The 23,338-nt window shown below is 42.6% G+C and overlaps 2 protein-coding genes across 2 annotated transcripts in view; both read left to right on the top strand.

Moving 5' to 3' along the window:
* The first annotated feature begins 6,822 nt into the window (after nt 1-6,822).
* The window catches only part of LOC127911694 (uncharacterized), a 100,702-nt gene continuing 84,186 nt past the window's right edge, over nt 6,823-23,338 (top strand). The window contains exon 1 of the transcript XR_008078917.1: nt 6,823-7,002. The gene's annotated coding sequence lies outside the window, so the exon portion shown is untranslated. The remainder of the gene's footprint in view (nt 7,003-23,338) is intronic.
* The window catches only part of LOC118377437 (phospholipase DDHD2-like), a 36,994-nt gene continuing 28,683 nt past the window's right edge, over nt 15,028-23,338 (top strand). Inside the window, exons 1-9 of the mRNA XM_052478892.1 lie at nt 15,028-15,261; nt 15,848-16,077; nt 18,486-18,678; nt 18,955-19,142; nt 19,472-19,561; nt 19,730-19,850; nt 20,069-20,158; nt 20,551-20,692; nt 21,242-21,450. Of these exons, the coding sequence (XP_052334852.1) occupies nt 15,928-16,077; nt 18,486-18,678; nt 18,955-19,142; nt 19,472-19,561; nt 19,730-19,850; nt 20,069-20,158; nt 20,551-20,692; nt 21,242-21,450 (1,183 nt within the window). The 5' untranslated portion in view covers nt 15,028-15,261; nt 15,848-15,927. The remainder of the gene's footprint in view (nt 15,262-15,847; nt 16,078-18,485; nt 18,679-18,954; nt 19,143-19,471; nt 19,562-19,729; nt 19,851-20,068; nt 20,159-20,550; nt 20,693-21,241; nt 21,451-23,338) is intronic.

Below are 23,338 nucleotides of genomic sequence, written 5' to 3'. Positions count from 1 at the left end.
TGGTAGGCAGCAGCAGGCTCGTAAGCATTCATTCAAACTTTACTGCATTTGCCAGCAGCTCTTAACAATGCTTTATCACAGCGCTGTTTATAACTTCAAGCCTATCAACTCCCGAGATTAGGCTGGCAAAACTAAAGTGCCTATTAGAACATCCAATAGTCAAAAGTATATGAAATACAAATGTTTTATATTTTATTTCTGCGTTTTTGGTTTGCGCCGGCTAACGCAAAATCTGTCGTGTTAGGTGACGTTGCAGTATTTTGAGGGTGCATGGTATCAGATAATAGCTTCTCATGCTTTCGCCGAAAGGCATTTTACAAATCTGACTTGGTGGATAGATTCACAACGAGTGTAGCTTTAATTCAGTATATTGTATGTCCATTTTAATGAAAGTTTGAGTTTATCAACCTCTATAGGTGGCGCTCTTGAACATTTCCGCTGATTGATGTTCCCACCACGGGACCACGTCCCAAAAATAAAAGTAGGGTAGTTGGTCGGGGTGGGAGGGTGGGGCGCATAATGAGAACGTCTAGCAACAAGAAGGTTTCGAGATTGAATCTCATCATGGACAATTTTGCTAATTAGCAACTGTTCAACTACTTAACTAACCCTTTCCCTAACCCTTTTAGCTAACCCTTTAACCTAACTCCAACCTTAACCCCTAGCCTAGTTAACGTTAGCAAGTTAGCTCATGTTAGCCACCTAGCTAGAATTTGTAACATATTGTAACGACCCTGGGTTTATAAGCCCAGAAATCGACCGTGCTGCACGAGCATGCTTTTTGCGGCACAATCGTTAGCGTGCCGGACCTCGGGCTCAAAGGTTGAGGGTTCGAGACCTGCTCCCTGCCCGTTTCATTACAATATCATAGGTTTTGCAAATTCGTAACATATACTGTAATACAAAATGGGTGATGTACAACCACAAATTAATACATACCATATGAAATGTAACATATTGTAATGAATCAGGCAGGGAGCAGGTCTCGAACCCTCGACCTTTGAGCCCGAGGTCCGGCGCGCTATCGATTGTGCCGCAAAAGCATGCTCGTGCGGCAGGGTTGATTTCCGCGCTTATAAACCCAGGGTCTTTACACTACTCCCTCCTTTCAAAGAGTGCATCTTCGCGCTAGCTTGCGACTCTACGTCTTACAGGAACGCGCTCACCGGCCAAGCACACGCACTGTCGTGGATGGGAGGTCCGATCCCTTCTGACACCAATGTAATGAAACAGCAGGGAGCAGGTCTCGAACCCTCGACCTTCTGGCCCGAGGTCCGATCACTTCTGACACCAATGTAATGAAACAGGCAGGGAGCAGGTCACAAACTCTCAACCTTCTGGCCCGAGGTCCGATCCCTTCTGACACCAATGTAATGAAACAGCAGGGAGCAGGTCTCAAACCCTCGACCTTCTGGCCCGAGGTCCGATCACTTCTGACACCAATGTAATGAAACAGCAGGGAGCAGGTCTCAAACCCTCGACCTTCTGGCCCGAGGTCCGATCACTTCTGACACCAATGTAATGAAACAGGCAGGGAGCAGGTCTCGAACCCTCGACCTTCGAGCCCGAGGTCCGGCGCGCTATCGACTGTGCCGCAAAAGCATACTCGTGCGGCAGGGTCGATTTCCTCGCTTATAAACCCAGGGTCGTTACACTATCACACTAAATGGAGCGTTTTGGATTTACGTAAAGAATAATTAAAAACTCTGAGACCAAGTATTTTATTTATTTAACTAGGCAAGCCAGTTAAGAACAAATTCCTATTTTCAACAACGGCCTATGAACAGTTGTTGTTCAGAGGCAGAACGACAGATTTTACTTTTGGTTACTAGTCTAATGCTCTAACCACGAGGCTACCTGTCCTTGCATCCACTGGCAAGGAAAGAAACACATCATTACCAGGTGTGTTAAGCAAAGCGTGGCTGATGTGCACCCGTGACCGGCTCGGGAACCAGATTGCATAGTGGAGAAGGTACGGTGGGATTCGAAATGGTCAGTTATCTGTTTGTTCACTTGGCTTTCGAAGACTTTAGAAAGGCAGGGCAGGATGGATATAGGTCTGTAGCAGTTTGTGTCTAGAGTGTCACCCCCTTTGAAGAGGGGGATGACCGTGGCAGCTTTCCAATCTTTAGGAATCTCGGACGATATGAAACAGAGGTTGAACAGACTGGTAATAGGGGTTGCAACAATGGCGGCAGATAATTTTAGAAAGAGAGGATCCAGATTGTCTAGCCCAGCTGATTTGTAGGGGTCCAGGTTCTGCAGCTCTTTCAGAACATCTGCTATCTGGATTTGGGTGAAGGAGAAGCTGGGGAGGCTTGGGTAAGTAGCCGCGGAGCTGTTGGCCGGGGTAACCAGGAGGAAAGCATGGCCAGCTGTAGAGAAATGCTTAATGAAATTTCCGATTATTTTTAATTTATCGGTGGTGACAGTGTTTCCTAGCCTCAGTGCAGTGGGCAGCTGGGAGGAGGTGCTCTTATTCTCCATGGACTTTACAATGTCCCAAAAGTGTTTGGAGTTTGAAAAAGCTAGCCTTTGCTTTCCTAACTGACTGCGTGTATTGGTTCCTGACTTCCCTGAACAGTTGCATATCGCGGGGACTATTCCATGCTCGTGCAGTCCTCCACAGGATGTTTTTGTGCTGGTTGAGGGCAGTCAGGTCTGGAGTGAACCAAGGAATATATCTGTTTTTAGTTCTACATTTTTTGAAAGGGGCATGCTTATTTAAGAAAAACGACCAGGCATCCTCTACTGACGGGATGAGGTCAATATCCTTCCAGGTCAATTAGAAAGGCCTGCTCGCATAAGTGTTTTAGGGAGCGTTTGACCGCGGACCCATAACGGACGCAGGCAATGAGGCAGTGATCGCTGAGATCCTGATTGAAAACAACAAAGGTGTATTTGGAGGGCAAATTGGTCAGGATAATATCTATGAGGGTGCCCATGTTTACGGATTTAGGGTTGTACCTAGTGGGTTCCTTGATAATTTGTGTGAGATTGAGGGCATGTGTCTTAGATTGTTGGACTGCCGGGGTGTTAAGCATATCTCAGTTTAGGTCACCTAACAGAACGAACTCTGAAGATAGAGATGGGGGGGCAATCAATTCACATATATTGTCCAGGGCACAGCTGGGGGCTGAGGGGGGTCTATAATAGGCTGCAACATGCAACAGTGAGAGACTTATTTCTGGAGAGATTAATTTTTTTAATTAGAAGCTCAAACTGTTTGGGCATAGACCTGGAAAGTATGATTGTATAATAGCTCATGTTTATGTTGCTATTGAGCTTTACCTGGTAGGAGCAGAGGGGCCCTCCAGGCCAGGGGCCAGACCCTGGGCAGACAGGCGGATCCCCCTGTAGTCCATGGTGGCAGTGGGCAGGGTGTGGAGGCCCTGGAGCACCCCCTCCAGGTCACTGTATGACTGTATACCCCTCAGCTCCAGCCTCTGGGCTGCCCTGGGGAGGGGTGTGTTATACAGCAGCATGGTGCCTTTAACAGGATTTTCTATGATTATACATTATGACAAACACTTCATTCTCCATCTACATACAATTAGACCAGCTGTAGACAAGCAGAACAAGAGCTTACCTGTGTCCCCTCTCGCCCCCTTGCCCCTCCCTGGTTCAGGAACAGCCTGCCCCAAAGGAAGGCAGTATTATCAGGACATCCACTGATTGGCTTTACACAGCCGTCAATAACAGTCTCCGCACCCTGGGCTACTGCCCACACAAACACACTGTTCACCTGAAAGGGTGATGAAAGAAGATAGACATTTCTAGAAAATACTAAATAATTTTACAGTTTTACAGTCCTCTCAGTGGCAGACCACGTGTAACAACACCTGCACAGGATCGGTACATCCGAACATCACACCTGCGGGACAGGTACAGGATGGCAACAACTACCAGAGTTTCACCAGGATTGCACAATCCCTTCATCAGTGCTCAGACTGTCCGCAATAGGCTGAGAAAGGCTGGACTGAGGGCTTGTAGGCCTGTTGTAAGGCAGGTCCTCACCAGACATCACAGACAACAACGTCACCTATGGGCACAAACCCACTGTCGCTGGACCAGACTGGCAAAAAGTGCTCTTCACTGATGAGTCGTGGTTTTGTCTCACCAGGGGTGATGGTCAGATTCGCGTTTATCTTAGAAGGAATGAGAGGTTACACTGAGGCCTGTACTCTGGAGTGGTAGGTGTATCACAGCATCATCAGACAGCTTGTTGTCATTGCAGACAATCTCAATACTGTGCGTTACAGGTAAGACATCCTCCTCCCTCATGTGGTACCCTTCCTGCAGGTTCATCCTGACATGACCCTACAGCATGACAATGCCACTAGAAATACTGCTTGTTCTGTGCGTGATTCCCTGCAGGACAAGAATTGAGAACGTCTGGGACCTGTTGGATCGGAGGGTGAGGACTAGGGCCATTTCACCCAGAAATGTCTGGGAACTTGCAGGTGCCTTGGTAGAAGAGTGGGGTAACATCTCACAGCAAGAACTGGCAAATCTGGTGCAGTCCATGAGGAGGAGATTCACTGAAGTACTTAATGCAGCTGGTGGCCAAACCAGATAAGGGGGGGTCAAAATCTAAAGTAACAGTCTATGTTCAGGGACACATTATTCCATTTCTGTTAGTCACATGTCTGTGGAAATTGTTCAGTTTATGTCTCAATTGTTGAATCTTGTTGTGTAAATATTTGTGTGAACATATGTTAAGTTTGCTGAAAATAAAACGCAGTTGACAATGAGAGAACGTTTAGTTATTTTGCTGAGTTTATTTCTCAGCAAGCTCTACATCAGGTAGATTTATTTTAGAATTGTTTTTGAAGTGTTTTTGAAGTGTACATTGACTGATTGATTAATCTTATGCTAAACAAAGAAATCCCATTGTTTTTCACCCGTTACTGAAATGGTTGTTAGCGTTTAAATGGTTTAGGTAGTCTCTTTACAAAAATGGAAGAGTTAGCGGAATTTTGCAAGTCTACTTGCATGCCTGATGTGGCCTGTAAAGCCATGCGTTTTAGGCCACTTTATTAGGGTGAATCTCAAAATAAGGCCTTATGAGGTATGTAATGTATTGTCATAAAGAGTTTAATTTATGCCTAGAAACTCACTTGGTGAAGGCCACAGGACTGAACATGAACGAATTCAACAACCATGTCGCTGTCACTAACAAATACAGGCATGGATGGTAAATCTACAATTCACTCAAAAAAAGGTAAGGCACACCAGGAAATTATATTGAGGGTGTTGCATAGTGGGGAAGTAGCTTTCAAATAATTATTTCTGGTCACCCGTGAGTGGAAGTGTTGTACCAACTTAAGTGGTCTTTGGTAGAGGTACATTTTTGCCACTTTGCCACAAATAACAAATGGTTTTGTCACTGTGGTGGTATATCAAAAGGCAAAAAGCATACTTAGTACCTTTCTCCACAGGTACATATCTAAAGTATGAACTGGGGTACAATTATGTACCTATAACTAAAAGTACAAGGAGGACCTTACAGGGTACCAGCCGTGTGACAAGCAGTTATACCGCTTTGGGAACAAATCTAAACTTTATAGGGTCTGTGTGTGTGTGTTGCGTTACTACCTGGCTCTGAGGCTGGTGAGGGCCTGTTTGAAGGCAGGGCTGATGTGAGAGAGCAGGTCAGTGAGGCAATGGCTGACTGGAGAGGACGAGGCTGGCCGAGGATTAAAAACTCCTACTGTAGACCTGGAAAACACACACACACACACACAGAGCTGCTATTATTGTGGTGATAACATCTAGCTGAGATGTAATTTCGTTTGGATAACATTTATATGCCGGTTACATCTGAGAACCTCACCTATTCAGGAAGAATCCCCGAGGACAGGATGTGATGTCACACTTCCGGCTTCACACTTCTCTCCTGCGGAGAGACGCACGGAGAGTGTGTGTAATTAATACATAGTGGGGCAAAAAAGTATTTTGTCAGCCACCAATTGTGCAAGTTCTCCCACTTAAAAAGATGAGAGAGGCCTGTAATTTTCATCATAGGTACACTTCAACTATGACAGACAAAATGAGGGAAAAAAATCCAGAAAATCACCATTGTAGGATTTTTTATGAATTTATTTGAAAATTATGGTGGAAAATAAGTATTTGGTCAATAACAAAAGTTTATCTCAATACTTTGTTATATACCATTTGTTGGCAATGACAGAGGTCAAATATTTTCTGTAAGTCTTCACAAGGTTTTCACACACTGTTGCTGGTATTTTGGCCCATTCCTCCATGCAGATCTCCTCTAGAGCAGTGATGTTTTGGGGCTGTTGCTGGGCAACACGTACTTTCAATTCCCTCCAAAGATTTTCTATGGGGTTGAGATCTGGAGACTGGCTAGGCCACTCCAGGACCTTGAAATTCTTCTTACGAAGCCACTCCTTCGTTGCCCGGGCGGTGTGTTTGGGATCATTGTCATGCTGAAAGACCCAGCCACGTTTCATCTTCAATGCCCTTGCTGATGGAAGGAGGTTTTCACTCAAAATCTCACGATACATGGCCCCATTCATTCTTTCCTTTACACGGATCAGTCGTCCGTGTAAAGGACAGACCCAAAGCATGATGTTTCCACCCCCATGCTTCACAGTAGGTATGGTGTTCATTGGATGCAACTCAGCATTCTTTGTCCTCTAAACATGACGAGTTGAGTTTTTACCAAAAATTTATATTTTGGTTTCATCTGACCATATGATATTTTTTCAATCTTCTTCTGGATCATCAAAATGCTCTCTAGCAAACTTCAGAAGGGCCTGGACATATACTGGCTTAGATCGAGGGAGATTATCAGTGGTCTTGTATGTCTTCCATTTCCTAATAATTGCTCCCACAGTTGATTTCTTCAAACCAAGCTGCTTACCTATTGCAGATTCAGTCTTCCCAGCCTGGTGCAGGTCTACAATTTTGTTTCTGGTGCCCTTTGACAGCTCTTTGGTCTTGGCCATAGTGGAGTTTGGAGTGTGACTGTTTGAGGTTGTGGACAGGTGTCTTTTATACTGATAAAAAGTTCAAACAGGTGCCATTAATACAGGTAACGAGTGGAGGACAGAGGAGCCTCTTAAAGAAGAAGTTACAGGTCTGTGAGAGCCAGAAATCTTGCTTGTTTGTAGGTGACCAAATACTTATGTTCCACCATAATTTGCAAATAATTCATTAAAAATTGTACAATGTGATTTTCTGGATTTTTTTGCTCATTTTGTCTGTCATAGTTGAAGTGTACCTATGATGAAAATGACAGGCCTCTCTCATCTTTTTAAGTGGGAGAACTTGCACAATTGGTGGCTGACTATATATATATACAGTTGAAGTCGGATTACATACACCTTAACCAACTACATTTAAACTCAGTTTTTCACAATTCCTGACATTTAATCCTAGTAAGAATTCCCTGTTTTAGGTCAGTTAGGATCACCACTTTATTTAAAGAATGTGAAATGTCAGAATAATAGTAGAGAGAATGATTTATTTCAGCTTTTTTTTCTTTCATCACATTCCCAGTGGGTCAGAAGTTTACATACACTCAATTGGTATTTGGTAGCATTGCCTTTAAATTGTTTAATTAACTTGGGTCAAACGTTTCGGGTTGCCTTCCACAAGCTTCCCACAATAAGTTGGGTGAAATTTGGCCCATTCCTCCTGACAGGGTTTGTGTAACTGAGTCAGGTTTTTAGGCCTCCTTGCTCACACATGCTTTTTCAGTTCTGCCCACAAATTTTCTATAGGGTTGAGGTCAGGGCTCGGTGATGGCCACTCCAATAACTTGACTTTGTTGTCCTTAAGCCATTTTACCATAAACTTCCTGAGTGATGTTTTGAGATGTTGCTTCAATATATCCACATGATTTTCTTTCCACATGATGCCATCTATTTGGTGAAGTGCACCAGTCCCTCCTGCAGCAAAGCACCCCCACAACATGATGCTGCCACCCCCGTGCTTCACGGCTGGGATGGTCTTCTTCGGCAGGCAAGCCTTCCCCCTTTTCCTCCTAACATAACAATGGTCATTATGGCCAAACAGTTCTATTTTGGTTTCATCAGACCAGAGGACATTTCTCCAAATAGTACAATCTTTGTCCCCATGTGCAGTTGCAAACCGTAGTCTGGCTTTTTTATGGCGGTTTTGGAGCAGTGGCTTCTTCCTTACTGAGGGGCCTTTCAGGTTATGTCGATATAGGACTCGTTTTACTGTGGATATAGATACTTTTGTACTTGTGTCCTCCATCATCTTCACAAGGTCCATTGCTGTTGTTCTGGGATTGATTTGCACTTTTCGCTCCAAAATATGTTCATCTCGAGGAGACAGAACGCTTCTCCTTCCTGAGCGTTATGACAGCTGCATGGTCCCATGGTGTTTATACTGGCGTACTATTGTTTGTACAGATGAAAGTGGTACCTTTAGGCGTTTGGAAATTGTTCCCAAGGATGAACCAGACTTGTGGAGGTCTACAATTTTTTTTCTGAGGTCTTGGCTGATTTCATTTAATTTTCTCATGATCAAGACACTGAGTTTGAAGGTAGGCCGTGAAACACATCCACGGGGACACCTCCAATTGACTCAAATTATGTAAATTAGCTTATCAGAATCTTCTAAAACCATGACATAATTTTCTGGAATTATCCAAGCTGTGTAAAGGCACATTCAACTTAGTGTATGTAAACTTCTGACCCACTGGAATTGTGATACAATAATAAGTGAAATAATCTGTCTGTAAACAATTGTGTCCTGCACAAAGTAGATGTCCTAACCGACTTGCCAAAACTATAGTTTGTTAACAAGATATTTGTGGAGTGGTTGAAAAAGGAGTTTTAATGACTCCAACCTAAGTGTATGTAAACTTCCGAATTCACCTGTATAATGTATATATAACATAGTTACAGGTATAAGGCTACTTATTGTAGGCAGGGTTGGATGGTGACCACAGGCCATAAGTTACTTTGGCATTAAGGGAAGGGCAATATCTGCACTTGCAATGTCATCGTAGGATAAGACTGATTCCTCAAGTTTGTGATAGCATTAATAACTGTTAAAACGTGACATTTTAAATGGTATATATGTTGCATGATGTGTCTGATCAATTACATTTGTATGTAATAATATCTCCCTCTCTATGAAGCAATTCAGGAGCCAAGTAGAGAGGAGGCTCGTCAAGAGGAGTTGAGTAAAGAAGAGAATCGGAAGAATAAAGATTTTATTTTACCTTTATTTAACTAGTCAAGTCAGTTAAGAACAAATGCTTATTTTCAATGACAGCCTAAGAACTGTGGGTTAACTGTCTTGTTCAGGAGCAGAACGACAGATTTGTACCTTGTCAGCTCAGCAATTTGATCTTGCAACCTTTCAGTTACTAGTCCAACGCTCTAACCACTAGGCTACCTGCCACCCTGGTGGGATGTTAAGCTACGTACACTACCATTCAAAAGTTTGGGGTCACTTAGAAATGTCTTTGTTTTTGAAAGAAAAGCACATTTTTTGTCCATTAAAATAACATAAAATTGATCAGAAGAACATTGTTAATGTTGTAAATGACTATTGTAGCTGGAAACGGCTGATTTTTAATGGAATATCTACATAGGGGTACAGAGGCCCATTATCAGCAACATCTTAAAAGGCTAATTGATCATTAGAAAACCTTTTTGCAATTATGTTAGCACAGCTGAAAACTGTTGTGCTGATTAAAGACACAATAAAACTGGCCTTCTTTAGATTAGTTGAGTATCTGGAGCATCAGTATTTGTGGGTTTCATTGCAGGCTCAAAATGACCAGAAACAAAGAGCTTTCTTCTGAAACTCGTCAGTCTTTTCTTGTTCTGAGAAATGAAGGCTATTCCATGTGAGAAATTGCCAAGTAACTGAAGATCTCGTACAACGCTGTGTATTACTCCCTTCACAGAAGAGCGCAAACGGTCTCTAACCAGAATAGAAAGAGGAGTGGGAGGCACCGGTGCACAACTGAGCAAGAGGACAAGTACATTAGAGTGTCTAGTATGAGAAACAGACGCCTCACAAGTCCTCAACTGGCAGCTTCATTAAATAGTACCCACAAGACACCAGTCTCAACATCAACAGTGAAGAGGCGACTCCGGGATGCTGGCCTTCTAGGCAGAGTTCCTCTGTCCAGTGTCTGTGTTCTTTTCCCATCTTAATCTTTTATTTTTATTGGCCTGAGATGTGGCTGTTTCTTTGCAACTCTGCCTAGAAGGCCATATTATTTTTTAAATTTTATTATGATTATTATTTTAATTGCATTTATTAACAACAAATCAATACAAAACGTATGGATAAGCAGTTTGTCTTCCTACTGCACTGTCTTTGGTTACGTTTTCGTTAATGTTTTATGCTGACTGAGTAAATTCCATTAAACTATTTTAATTCCATGCTCTCACACAAGTGACCTCTCACCTCTTGACTGATGATGCGAGGTTGATGTTTGGGGGCGGGGACATCGCCAGCAGTCACTTCTCATTACGCTCATTACTGTAAACTTCTAAGGGTACACCACTAAACATGAGAATGATGAGTTGCTTGAATCTATAGAGAAACATATACTTCATTGGTTATCTACATTTCCAAATTCGTTAATATTGATAGGAGGGGACTTTAACCTTACTATAGATAATTCAACTGATAGATGGTCCCCAGGTAGGCCAACCAATCAGAATTTGGGTTTAATACTTTTTTTCAAGGTCGGATGGTTCCGACCTTGAATATGTGGACACCTATAAGTACCTAGGTGTCTGGCTAGACTGCAAACTCTCCTTCCAGACCCATATCAAACATCTCCAATCGTAAATCAAATCAAGAATCGGCTTTCTATTCCGCAACAAAGCCTCCTTCACTCACGCTGCCAAGCTTACCCTAGTAAAACTGACTATCCTACCGATCCTCGACTTCGGCGATGTCATCTACAAAATCGCTTCCAACACTCTTCTCAGCAAACTGGATGCAGTTTATCACAGTGCCATCCGTTTTGTCACTAAAGCACCTTATACTACCCACCACTGCGACTTGTATGCTCTAGTCGGCTGGCCCTCGCTACATATTCGTCGCCAGACCCACTGGCTCCAGGTCATCTACAAGGCCATGCTAGGCAAAGCTCCGCCTTATCTCAGCTCACTGGTCACGATGGCAACACCCATCCGTAGCACGCACTCCAGCAGGTGTATCTCATTGATCATCCCTAAAGCCAACACCTCATTCGGCCGCCTTTCATTCCAGTACTCTGCTGCCTGTGACTGGAACGAATTGCAAAAATCGCTGAAGTTGGAGACTTTTATCTCCCTCACCAACTTCAAACATCAGCTAGCTGAGCAGCTAACCGATCCCTGCAGCTGTACATAATCTATTGGTAAATAGCACACCCATTTTCACCTACCTCATCCCCACAGTTTTTATTTATTTACTTTTCTGCTCTTTTGCACACTAATATCTCTACATGTACATGACTATCTGATCATTTATCACTCCAGTGTTAATCTGCAATATTGTAATTATTTGCCTACCTCCTCATGCCTTTTGCACACATTGTATATAGACTCCCCTTTTTTCTCTGTGTTATTGACTTGTTAATTGTTTACTCCATGTGTAACTCTGTGTTGTCTGTTCACACTGCTATGCTTTATCTTGGCCAGGTCGCAGTTGCAAATGAGAACCTGTTCTCAACTAGCCTACCTGGTTAAATAAAGGTGAAATAAAAAATAAAAAAATAAAATGGAAAAGTTTGATCTGGAGAGAGAGGTTTCCGGCCGACAGATCATTCACTTGGACTAACAAAACAGGTTCCAGACAATCCAGAATAGATTTGTGGCTTATATCCAAATGTATTGATAGTGAGTGTGTTACTACACATATTTGTACTACTCCCCTCACAGACCATAGGGCCATTTACATTGATATCAAAATATTTACCCCTGATACTAACCTTGGTAGAGCATCCTACTGGAAGCTAAATAGCTTGTTATTAAATAGTGATAAAGTTAAGTTTGAGGTTAAAGATCTGCTTTCACACTTTTGGGAAAGGGCTTGTGAAGAAAAATCTTATTGCAAGAACTGGGAGCTCTTTAAATTTGAGGTGTCCAAATACCTTAGAAAATATGGTAGTAATCTTGCTAAGACTAGAACAGCTGAGGAGGAAAAGGTGATCTTTAAGATAACTTCCCTTTCTTAGAGGTCCCCAGTCAGCCTCTTGGTTGGAGAAGAGGATGGAACTGATTGAGTTACAAAATAAACTGGATAATATATATAGATTAAAAGCAGAAGGAGCCTTTATTAGATCTAGGAAAAAATTGATTTAGAAGGGAGAACAGAATTCATCCTATTTCTTGAGAAAATTCACTCTACAAATAACACTATCCATAAGTTAAACATTGATGGTGTTATTACAGATGACCAAAAATGAATCGCTAAATACTGTAGCAATTTTTACAGAAAATTGTATACTGTAGCTCTATGTACCGTCAGGAATCCACACATATGTTTTTTACTCACGGAATAATGTTCACTCTATCAGTGATACAGAATCTAAACAGTGTGATGAACCCATCAAAGTTGAAGAGATTGTAGTGTCTATCAAACATCTAAAGAACAATAAATCACCAGGTGTTGATGGAATTACATCAGAATTTTACAAATTATTTTCTGAACAAGTAGCTCCCTTCCTATTTGAAGTCTTTTTAGAGAGTATTACAAACAATGTTCTCCCTCCTACAACGAGTCAGGGGTTAATAACACTGATACATAAGCCTAACAAAATAAGTGCTGCTCATCGATAACTGGTGTCCGATTTCTCTTCTTAATAAATATTATAAGATAAGCCTTACTACTTGCAAAAATAATTAAAGAAGTCCTGGATGCAATCATTGATGAAACACAGTCTGGCTTTATGAGAAACAGACTAATTCTCAACAATATCAGACTAGTATTAGACATACTTGACTACTCAGACCTAATAACCGAGGATAGCTTCATATTATTTTTAGATTTTTATAAAGCATTTGACACAGTAGAGCATCAGCTCCTCTTCCACTCCCTTGAGAGACTTGGCTTTGGGGATTTTTTCTGTAAGGCTATTAAGACTCTCTATACAAACAGCTCTATCAAATTGAAACATGGCACCTCACCTAGATTTGAGTTAAAAAGAGGAATTAGGCACGGTTGTCCTATCTCTCCGTACCTGTTTTTATCACCCAACTTATTACAAATTCTTTAAATAATAGTCATGTACAAGGTATTTCCATAGCTGGTAGAGAAATTACTAAAAGCCAGCTGGCTGACGATACTACACGTTTTCTGAAAGACGCTAACCAAATTCCCATATCGATCAATGTGATACAATCCTTTTCCAAAGTGTCTGGTCTATATCTTAACATTAATAAATGTGAACTCATGGCTGTCAAAGATTGTGTGACACCTTCATATTATGGTATTCCAGTAAAAGAAGAACTTACATATCTAGGCATAACCATTACAAAGGATCAGAAGTCTAGAGGCTTACTCAATTTGAACCCTCTTATTAAAAAACCCCAGAAGAAGCTAAATCAATGGCTACAGAGGGACTTATCTTTAAAAGGAAGAGTCCTAACCAAGGCTGAAGGTATCTCTATCTTTATATCTTGACGGTAAAATAAGCAAGGAGATAGACCAGATCATTTTCAATTTTCTGTGGAGAAATCGTACCCATTACATTAGGAAAACTGTTGTAATGAATACTTATGAGAATGGTGGGCTGGATTTTCTGGACTTTACTACCTTTAACAATACTTTTAAGATCAATTGGATAAAACAATTCCTAAGAAGACCCACTTCTATGTGGAATTGTATTCCTCATCATGTCTTCTCTACTTTTGGTGGCCCTAACTTCATGTTGGTTTGCAATTATAATATTGACAAAGTTCCAGTGAAACTTTCTTTTTTTCATTGGCAGGTTTTATTGTCATGGTCCTTAATATATAAGCATAATTTTTCTCCACACAGATATTATACATGGAATACTCGGGATATATTGTATAAAAATACTTCTTTGTTTTTAGAATATTGGTTGCGAAATACTATCCTATCGGTGAGCCAACTGGTAAATGCAGAGGGTCTTTTACTTAGTTATATGGTATTCTTATCACTTTACAAGGTCCCTGAAACACCTAAAGATTTTGCAATTGTTTTAGATGCTCAGGTGTTGCTTTATTATTCAGGAACGTGTCAAGACCTGACCCTCAGAGCCTACTTTCCATTGACCCTGTTGACTCATCAGTAGGAAAAATGTGTTTCTCTTTTGGTTCATTCAACAACAAAGCTATACGAACCGTGTTTCAGCAGGATGTTGTATCTATCTATACTATGCCTTATTGGAATAGATTTATTGATAATATCTGTTGGAAAAAAGTTTGGATGTTGCCACACACATACCTACTTGTTAACAGAATTAAGGACGTTTCCTTTAAAATTATTCATTAATATTATCCTGCCAACCATTATATGAAGAAGTGTAAGGAAAACATCAAATCAAATTGTTCCTTTTGTAATGACCACCCAGAAACAGCGTTGCATCTTTTTTGGCATTCATTTTTGGCATTCATGTAAGAAAACGGTGGCAAGACATCAGTAGATTTATAATTGAACACATTTATTACGATTTTACACTATTATGGAGAGATGTACTGCTTGGATTCTTTACCTACGATAGAAATAAGCTGAAACATTTTATGTAATTAATTTAATTATTCTTTTGGACAAATTTCATATTCACAAATGTAAATTTACAAACAAAACACCACATTGTCTTAACGTACAAAAATACATTTAACTATATTTTAAGACAATTAAAATACTATACTAACAAAAAAGCTGTTAGAATAATAAGTGTATGTATGTCCCTTAAGGCCCTTGTGTAATGTGATATTGTGCCGCTTAGTCCAATTCTCCATTGTATATTATTTATATATACTTGCGTTCCCACATGTTCTGCCTGTATTGAGTTGTTGTCAATAAAAACATTTTTTTTAAACATCGCCAGTAGTGACAGGACAGGCTCTCTACAACTACACAACCGAGAGATGACCGCACACATTAGGTAGTTTGATAGCTTTCTAGCTAGCTAGCTTTTGATTGTTTCAACTGTTTCTACATAGTTTTATTGATTTGGCAACCGTGCTTGGTGGAGTGATAGGTTGTTACGTCTGTAATGTAATAACAGTAGAAGAGCTATGTGAGTCCCCCGACCACCTAGTCCAGCAGCAGCAGGTCAGTTAATGTTGTTTTCTGACTGCCTTCTCCGTCCTGGCTAGCTAGCTACTACTGGCGCTACATTAACTGAGGAGAATCCGTTATAGCTGGCTAACTAGGAGTGTAGTGTTCTTGTAGGTAATAGTTAGCTAATAATCAAAAACATCTAATCAAGCGATATTAGCTAAACATGCAGCCAGGCTAAGCAAGCTATCCCAGATTGGTGGCTGACTGGCGTATGCCAGATGGTCTTTATTCATTAATGTTAGCTAGTTAGCTATCTCGCCATCACCGTCATGAGCCTCGAGTACAAGCCAATAATTTGACCTGTACTCCTGACAGCTCTTCTCTTTCCGTCCTACAAGAGAAACCTATAACGTTAACGCGCTGCCATAATAGTAAATAACCAGCAAATAATAAAGAACCAGCACTATTCCGTCACCATTTGGACTATTGCGGATCTAATCCGAAATAGATACCATGCATGGGTTCCGTTACTTTCTTGTGTATCTCTAGCTAGTGTTAAATAAATAAAGGTCAAATAAAACAAAGTGCCCACAGATGAGCTAACATGATGGTTTTGTTGTTATTATTTCTCTTTCAGATCCTCAGTTAGCTACAGTAGTACCTCAGTGTGCCTCAGTGCCCAACTCTCTCTCTCTGTAGGGCTGTGGGGTAAGGGTGATGTCAGAGGGCCTGGGGCCAGAGGGGGGGCACTCACAGCCTGCCCCCACCATCACTGTTCAGGACCTGTCAGACAGACCTGCACATACACCTCTGGACAGGATCCCACCTGCGCACACACTTCTGGATGGGAACACGCCTGTGGAGCAGGTGAGTTTGTGTACTGTGTAACTGTGTACAGTTCTGTGACGGCATGATCAGTAAAGTGTGTGTCAGGGTTGGGCTCAATTCAGGTTTGAATTGAGAATGCTTCATGAATTCCAATTGAATTATCACATTTTAATTACATTTTAATTGATGTAGTAAACAGAATATAGAATTGCAATTTGAATTAAAAGGAAATAGAATTTAATTTGAATTTAAGGAAATAGAATTGAATTCAGTTAAATTCAATGAAATTCAAATGCCTCTTCTATTCCATGTTAGGTGTTGTCTATACACATATACATATTGTAAATAAAACATCAAACATGTCGTTATATACTGCATATTAAATATTTGTTGAAGCAGTTGATTTTCAGGACAAACTTTTGAAATTAATGATCAAGGAAAACGAAACCTGTATGTGAATATTCTGTTATTATATTTAATTAATCACTTACATTTAGTTCAATATGGGGGAACGTACTACATTTCCCAGAATGCATTACTTAAACCCTCAAGTTAACCCCGAGGCCTTCAAAAGCCAAACAAATGAAATGGTTGGTGGAAATATAATTGGCTATTCCAAGCACTATGGTTAAGAGTATATGAACATTGTTTCCATTGTTTTTAAGGTATATGTGTGTGTGTGTGGGGGGTCAATGCGATCAGGCAATGTCCATTGTTAACAGGCTTCCCTGTCACTCTCCAATAACCCAGTAGAAATCCCCTGATAGTCTATAACCACGAATACATCAGACCTGGCTGATGTAAAACAGATTCTGAAAGGCCAAAAAAATCCCCAAATGTCACAAGTGAACAGTAATGTTATCACACTATAGGCAATGGGAATACAGTGTGTACTGGTGGTATTTACTCCTCCCATAACACTTCTATAGCAGAGGCCCTATAAGGAAGCTTGTCTTGTCAGTGAACACTTGACTAATGTCAGTCACTGCTAGGCCCCTCCCCAGCCTCTTACAACTATGCCCCCTCCGCTAGTCCCCCTGCTCTAGTGTGTGTGTGTGTGCTCTGGTCCCCTTGCTCAAAGTCAACTGTTACATTCTCCTGCCCCACAGAGCTAATGTTACAATAAGAATGATGTGTCCTGCAGTTACCTTAGGGCCTGTGCCAACTGCCAACACACAACAGAGGTTAGGAAGGGAGAGGTAGTCATATAGTTGACACTTTTATAGTGTTGGTCTATTCAGAAGCATTGTCATGATTGGCAAAATTTGTGTGAGCGGGTACAGGTCATTTATTAGTTTGGTTAAAAACTCAGTTGCGAGGCGAAGGAGACTTCCTGTTTGGGCAGCTAACAGGAAGAACCTTCCATAAACATTCCTGGTTCATTCCTGAAGCCACATTACGGAATCTGTTTTAGAAGAACAATGTCATGGTGAAGTTGTGTAAAATCTGCATTGGTGTCACAATAATAAAATTATTGCCCAGGCAACGGAAGATTTAACAGCACAAATCAGAGATTTTATTTCGCAACCCAGAGCTTAAAGGTTTGGCTGTGGAAAATACTGTCGCAGAATCTCCTTTTGCGTACAGAATTCTAGCACAGCACGTGATGTGAGGATGTCAATCTCCCTTCCAGAGGTACAGAGAGATCCAGCCTTTGTGTTGTTCTTTCACACACTGGGGCCGAGCTCGGGCCCATGTTAGCTGTGAGTAGAGGAGAAAATCGGAAAATAGAGGGGAAGAGTGGAGAGGAAAGAAGAGCGGAACAGAGGAAAGGCAAAGGAGAGAGGAGATGCTTGCTGCAGTAGAGAGAATAAAGCAGGGTTTGTTTAGCCCGAGAGAGGTCTGTTACGCTGTGCTCTGTCCTGGTCTCGTCTCTGCTCGTCTCCTGAGGATCAGTGATCAGTGGGAGCTACAGGAAAAAGGAACAACCGAAGCCCTGCTTGGCTGCTGTTTAATTATTGAAGCTCCTGGATGTAACTGTAGAATGGTGTGATTGTGGAGAGACTGTGCTGTGTGGAGGGGAAGGTAGGTCGAACTACGTCAGGGGTTGTGACGATACTACCTCCCTAGAATAGAAACTATGGATCTCCACAGAGACCTCCTGGTTATAGGGGTCTTAAAGTAGACTTTCCCAGTGAAGGTGAATGATCACTAAATGATCAGGTGGGTGCTACTGTAGCTGCTGTGTTTCACAGAGCTTAGTGTTATTTATATTTATACACACACACAGACGGTTATTTATACTATTTGTTTATCCAGTGTTGATTCTTACTGTATGTGCATGTGTAAATACAGAATTCTAGTCGCGTTCATGCTGCATTCAAGGCAACTTGGAAAGGTATGCACATTTTCACTTGGAGGTTCCGAGTTTCTGAGTTGTCTTGAAAGCACCATTACACCCCAGGTATCAGTATGATGATGTCATGTTGATGATTTCACCCCTGCAGGTGTCAGGAGTGGTGGAGGAGACCTCCCCTTCCTCCACTTCCTCCTTCGAGTTGGTTGACATGGAGCCAGCCCCGCCCCTGTACCAGCCCGTGCAACCCCATTGGTTCTACTGTCGCCGTGTCGACTCCAAGGATGTGTGGCTCCCTTTCAGCAGAGAGGACTCGGAGAGACTGGAACATGCCTTGTCTACCGGTGAGTGGGAGAGAAGGAGAGCAGCAGAAAGAGGTAGACGTAGCGAGAGAGAGGTAGAGAGAGTGTGTGTTGAACAACTGTCAGATATCACCATAACAGCCCTCTCTGGTCTGCTGCCCACTGGGTCAGTCCCTGCGGCTGGCAGAAATGAGAGGAATAGGCTACACACACTCACATAGTCACACGGTCTCTATCAGTTTCATCTGTGTTCATTGAGAATATTTGTGTGTGTATGTTGTGTATGTTGTATGTGTTGTGTATGTTGTGTGTGTTTAGCAGGAGAGGAGGAGGTGGTGGTGGCAGTAGAAGGGGAGAGGTATGACGTGCGTGTTCGGGAGCGGCAGAGGTATGCGGTGTACTGGGAGCAGGGCCCGTCAGAGGTGCGACGCTGTACCTGGTTCTATAAAGGAGATAAAGATACCAGATACATGCCCTACCCGGAGGAGTTCAGCACCAACCTGGAGGTACGACACTCTAACGTTACCCTGGCAGTGCTGTAACATCACTACAATGTTATTACAGCATCATGTCAACATCAGTACCCCCATTATTACACCATTGGTACAACATTTCTACAACATAATCAACATTACAACACTAATACACCATTACAACAACAATAGTACATAACTACAATATTATTACAGCACTACTAAGTTGTGTAATCCCCCCGTCTGTCCGTCCGTCCGTCCGTCCGTTCGCCTGTCTGTCTGTCTGTCTGTCTGTCTGTCTGTCTGTCTGTCTGTCTGTCTGTCTGTCTGTCTGTCTGTCTGTCTGTCTGTCTGTCTGTCAGGAGGCCTATATGATAGCAGTGACTCTAGATGAGTGGAAGAGGAAGCTGGATTTTCCTTCAGGAGAGACAGTCATCCTGCACAACCCTAAAGTAAGAATGCTGACCGCTCCTCATGTCTGTACTACACCAATGGGACTGACTCATGCTATGCTAAGTTTGGATGCATTAGTTATGGGGTGTCATGTTTTCAGTATCTCCTCAACCTGTATTTACTCTCTCTCTTTTTCTCTCCACCTCTAACCCCCCTTCCATGGTCAGCTGATCATGCAGTACCAGCCAATCACGTTGCAGGACGAGTGGGTCTCCTCTCCCTCGGAGCAGACTCGCCCACGTACTGTCAAGAGGGGTGTCGACAACATCACAACAGAGATACCTGACGGTGTGTGTGTGTGTGTATATGTGTGTGAGAGATATATTTACTGTTTGACCTCTGGTCAGTCTCAAAACCTTTTAGGATAATGGATTACTTTCAGTATATCTGTCCTACATTACTAAACACCTTTTTAGGTGTGTGTGTGTGCGTGAGTTTCTAATCTCCGTGTGTGTGAGAGACATGCGTCCTGCTCTACTGAAGGCCTGTTTGTGTGTGTTATCCAGGTGAACCAGAGACAATAGATCACCTGGTATTCATGGTTCACGGCATCGGCCCCGCCTGTGACATCCGCTTCAGATCTATCATACAGTGTGGTGAGTGTGTGTGTGTGTGCCTGTTTGACTGTGTGTGTGTGTGTGTATATATGTGTGTGTGTGTGTGTGTGTGTGTGTGTGTGTGTGTGTGTGTGTGTGTGTGTGTGTGTGTGTGTGTGTGTGTGTGTGTGTGTGTGTGTGTGTGTGTGTGTGTGTGTGTGTGTGTGTGTGTGTGTGTGTGTGTGTGTGTGTGTGTCAATGCATCTGTTTGACTGTGTTTATGGCTGTGTGTGTATGCGTGTGTTAACGGTCTCTGTGTGTGTGTGTGTCAACTATCTCTGTGTGTTAATGGTCTCTGTGTGTTAATGGCCTCTGTGTGTGTGTGTGTGTGTGTGTGAACTGCCTTTCTGTGTGTGTATGTGTGTATTAACGGTCTCTCTCTCTTTGTATAGTGAATGACTTCAGGAGTGCGTCCCTATCCCTACTGGGGAGCCATTACAGGAGAGGCCAGGAGGAGGGCAGGGTGGGCAGAGTGGAGTTCCTACCTGTCAACTGGCACAGCGCACTACACGGAGACGCCACTGGAGTAGACACACAAGAACACACACACACACACACACACACACACACACACACACACACACACACACACACACACACACACACACACACACACACACACACACACACACACACACACACACACACACACACACACACACAAGCATCCTCAGTCTAGTCAACCATCTAGAACTGCATTTTTACTAATCTTTTTATCTCTTGTCTACCGACCTCCTCTCTCCACTCTCCTTATCTCATCTCATCTCATCTCACTCCCCCTCACCCCTCCTCTCTCTCCTCCTCTTAACCCCCTCTTTACCCATCTCTCTCCCCTATCCTCCCCTTCTCACCCCCCTCCGTCCCCTCTTATCCCCTTCTCTCTGTCCCCTCGCATCCCCTTTTCTCTCTCCCCTCTCATCCCATTCTCTCTCTCCCCCTCACCCCTCCCTCCCCTCTCATCCCCTTCTCTCTTTCCCCCTCACCCTGCTCTCTCCCCAACCTCCCTTTCTCTCTCTCTCCCCTCTCCCCCCTTCTCTTTCTCTCTTCCCTCTCTTCCCATTCTCTCTTTCCCCTATCTCTCAGGGACATTCAGAGGATCACTCTCCCCAGTATCAGTCGTCTGAGACATTTCACCAATGACACTCTGCTCGACCTGTTCTTCTACAACAGTCCTACCTACTGCCAGACCATAGTGGACACTGTGGCGTCCGAGGTTAACAAGCTCCACTCACTGTTCAAACACAGACACCCAGAATTCACTGGAGCAGTGTCTGTGGTTGGACACAGCCTGGGTGAGACACACAGCCATGCACACACACCAGGGTTCGATAGTGTGATCAAAACAGCATTTGCGACCATTTGACTTGGGAGTGCAACACACATTTTTTCTTTGCAAGGGTGCCAGTGAAATTGTTTAACCTGGTCACATTATAATTTGCTTTATCATCATGATTTATTTAAACAGTAATGTGCAATTGACCAAAAATAAACCAACTTTCTGAAGAGGCAGCAACGGTACAGGTGTGTGTGTGTGTGTGTGTGTGTGTGTGTGTGTGTGTGTGTGTGTGTGTGTGTGTGTGTGTGTGTGTGTGTGTGTGTGTGTGTGTGTGTGTGTGTGTGTGTGTGTGTGTGTGTGTGTATGTGTGTGTGTGTGTCTCAGTCAGGACTCGATATGAAGGGGAGGTTTTGGAAACCCCCCCGGGCCAGTAGATCATCCCTGTGAGGGGCTGCTTGGGCTAGTGTAGAAATGACTGTAATATTGCTATTTTTAACGTAGTCTATTGTATTTATCACATGCACACTGCACACACACAGCCTATAGATGGGCATTTGGCGGCCCACAGGCTGCATGCGACCCATGGCCCCTCTTTTGTAGGCATACCAATATTTTTTTTTAATCAAATAAATATATACACACACACACAAAATGCATTCGGAAAATATTCAGACGCCTTCCCTTTTTCCACATTTTGTTACGTTACAGCCTTATTCAAAAATGGATTAAACAAAAAAAATGTCCTCCTCAATCTAAACACAATACCCCATAATGATGAAGCAAAAACTTTTTTTTATACATCTTTGCAAATTTATAAAATATAAAAGCGGATACCTTAATTAAATAAGTATTCAGACCCTTTTCTATGAGACTCGAAATTGAGCTCAGGTGCATCCTGTTTCTGAACATTTCAACAACTTTTGAAAGTTTCTTCAAGTGCTGGTCACAAAAACAATCAAGCGCTATGATGAATCTGGCTCTCGTGAGGACCGCCACAGGAAAGGAAGACCCAGAGTTGGGTGCAAAGGATAAGTTCATTAAAATTACCAGCCTCAGAAATTGCAGCCCAAATAAATACGTCACAGAGTTCAAGTAACAGACAGCTCAACATCAACTGTTCAGAGGAGACTGCCTGAATCAGGCCTTCATGGTGAATTTCTGCAAATAAACTACTACTAAAGGACACCAATAAGAAGAAGAGACTTGCTTGGGCCAAGAAACGTGAGCAATGGACATTAGACCGGTGGAAATCTGTCCTTTGGTCTGATGAGTCCAATTTTGAGACTTTTTGTTCCAACTGCAATGTCTTTGTGAGATGCAGAGTAGGTGAACGGATGATCTCCACATGTGTGGTTCCCACCGTGAAGCATGGAGGAGGAGGTGTGATGGTGTGGGGGTGCTTTGCTGGTGACACTGTCAGTGATTTATTTAGAATTCAAGGCACACTTAACCAGCATGGCTACCACAGCATTCTGAGGCAATACGCCATCCCATCTGGTTTGGGCTTAGTGGGACTATCATTTGTTTTTCAACAGGACAATGACCCGACTCACCTCCAGGCTGTGTAAGGGCTATTTGATTAAGAAGGAGAGTGATGGAGTGCTGCATCAGATGACCTGGGCTCCACAATCACCCTACCTCAACCCAATTGAGATGGTTTGGGCTGAGTTGGACCGCAAAGTGAAGGAAAAGCAGCCAACAAGTGCTCAGCATATGTGAGAACTCCTTCAAAACTTTTGGAAAAGCATTCCAGGTGAAGTTGGTTGAGAGAATGCCAAAAGTGTGCAAAGCTGTCATCAAGGAAAAGGGTGGCTACTTTGAAGAATCTCAAATATAAAATATATTTTGATTTGTTTAACACTTTTCTGGTTACCACATAATTCCATATGTGTTATTTCATAGTT

The sequence above is a fragment of the Oncorhynchus keta genome, chromosome 25 (assembly GCF_023373465.1).
Source record: "Oncorhynchus keta strain PuntledgeMale-10-30-2019 chromosome 25, Oket_V2, whole genome shotgun sequence".
NCBI classification, from domain to species: Eukaryota; Metazoa; Chordata; class Actinopteri; order Salmoniformes; family Salmonidae; genus Oncorhynchus; species Oncorhynchus keta.
Note: the sequence above shows the minus strand (reverse complement) of the source record. Positions and strands in the feature narration are given on the sequence as shown.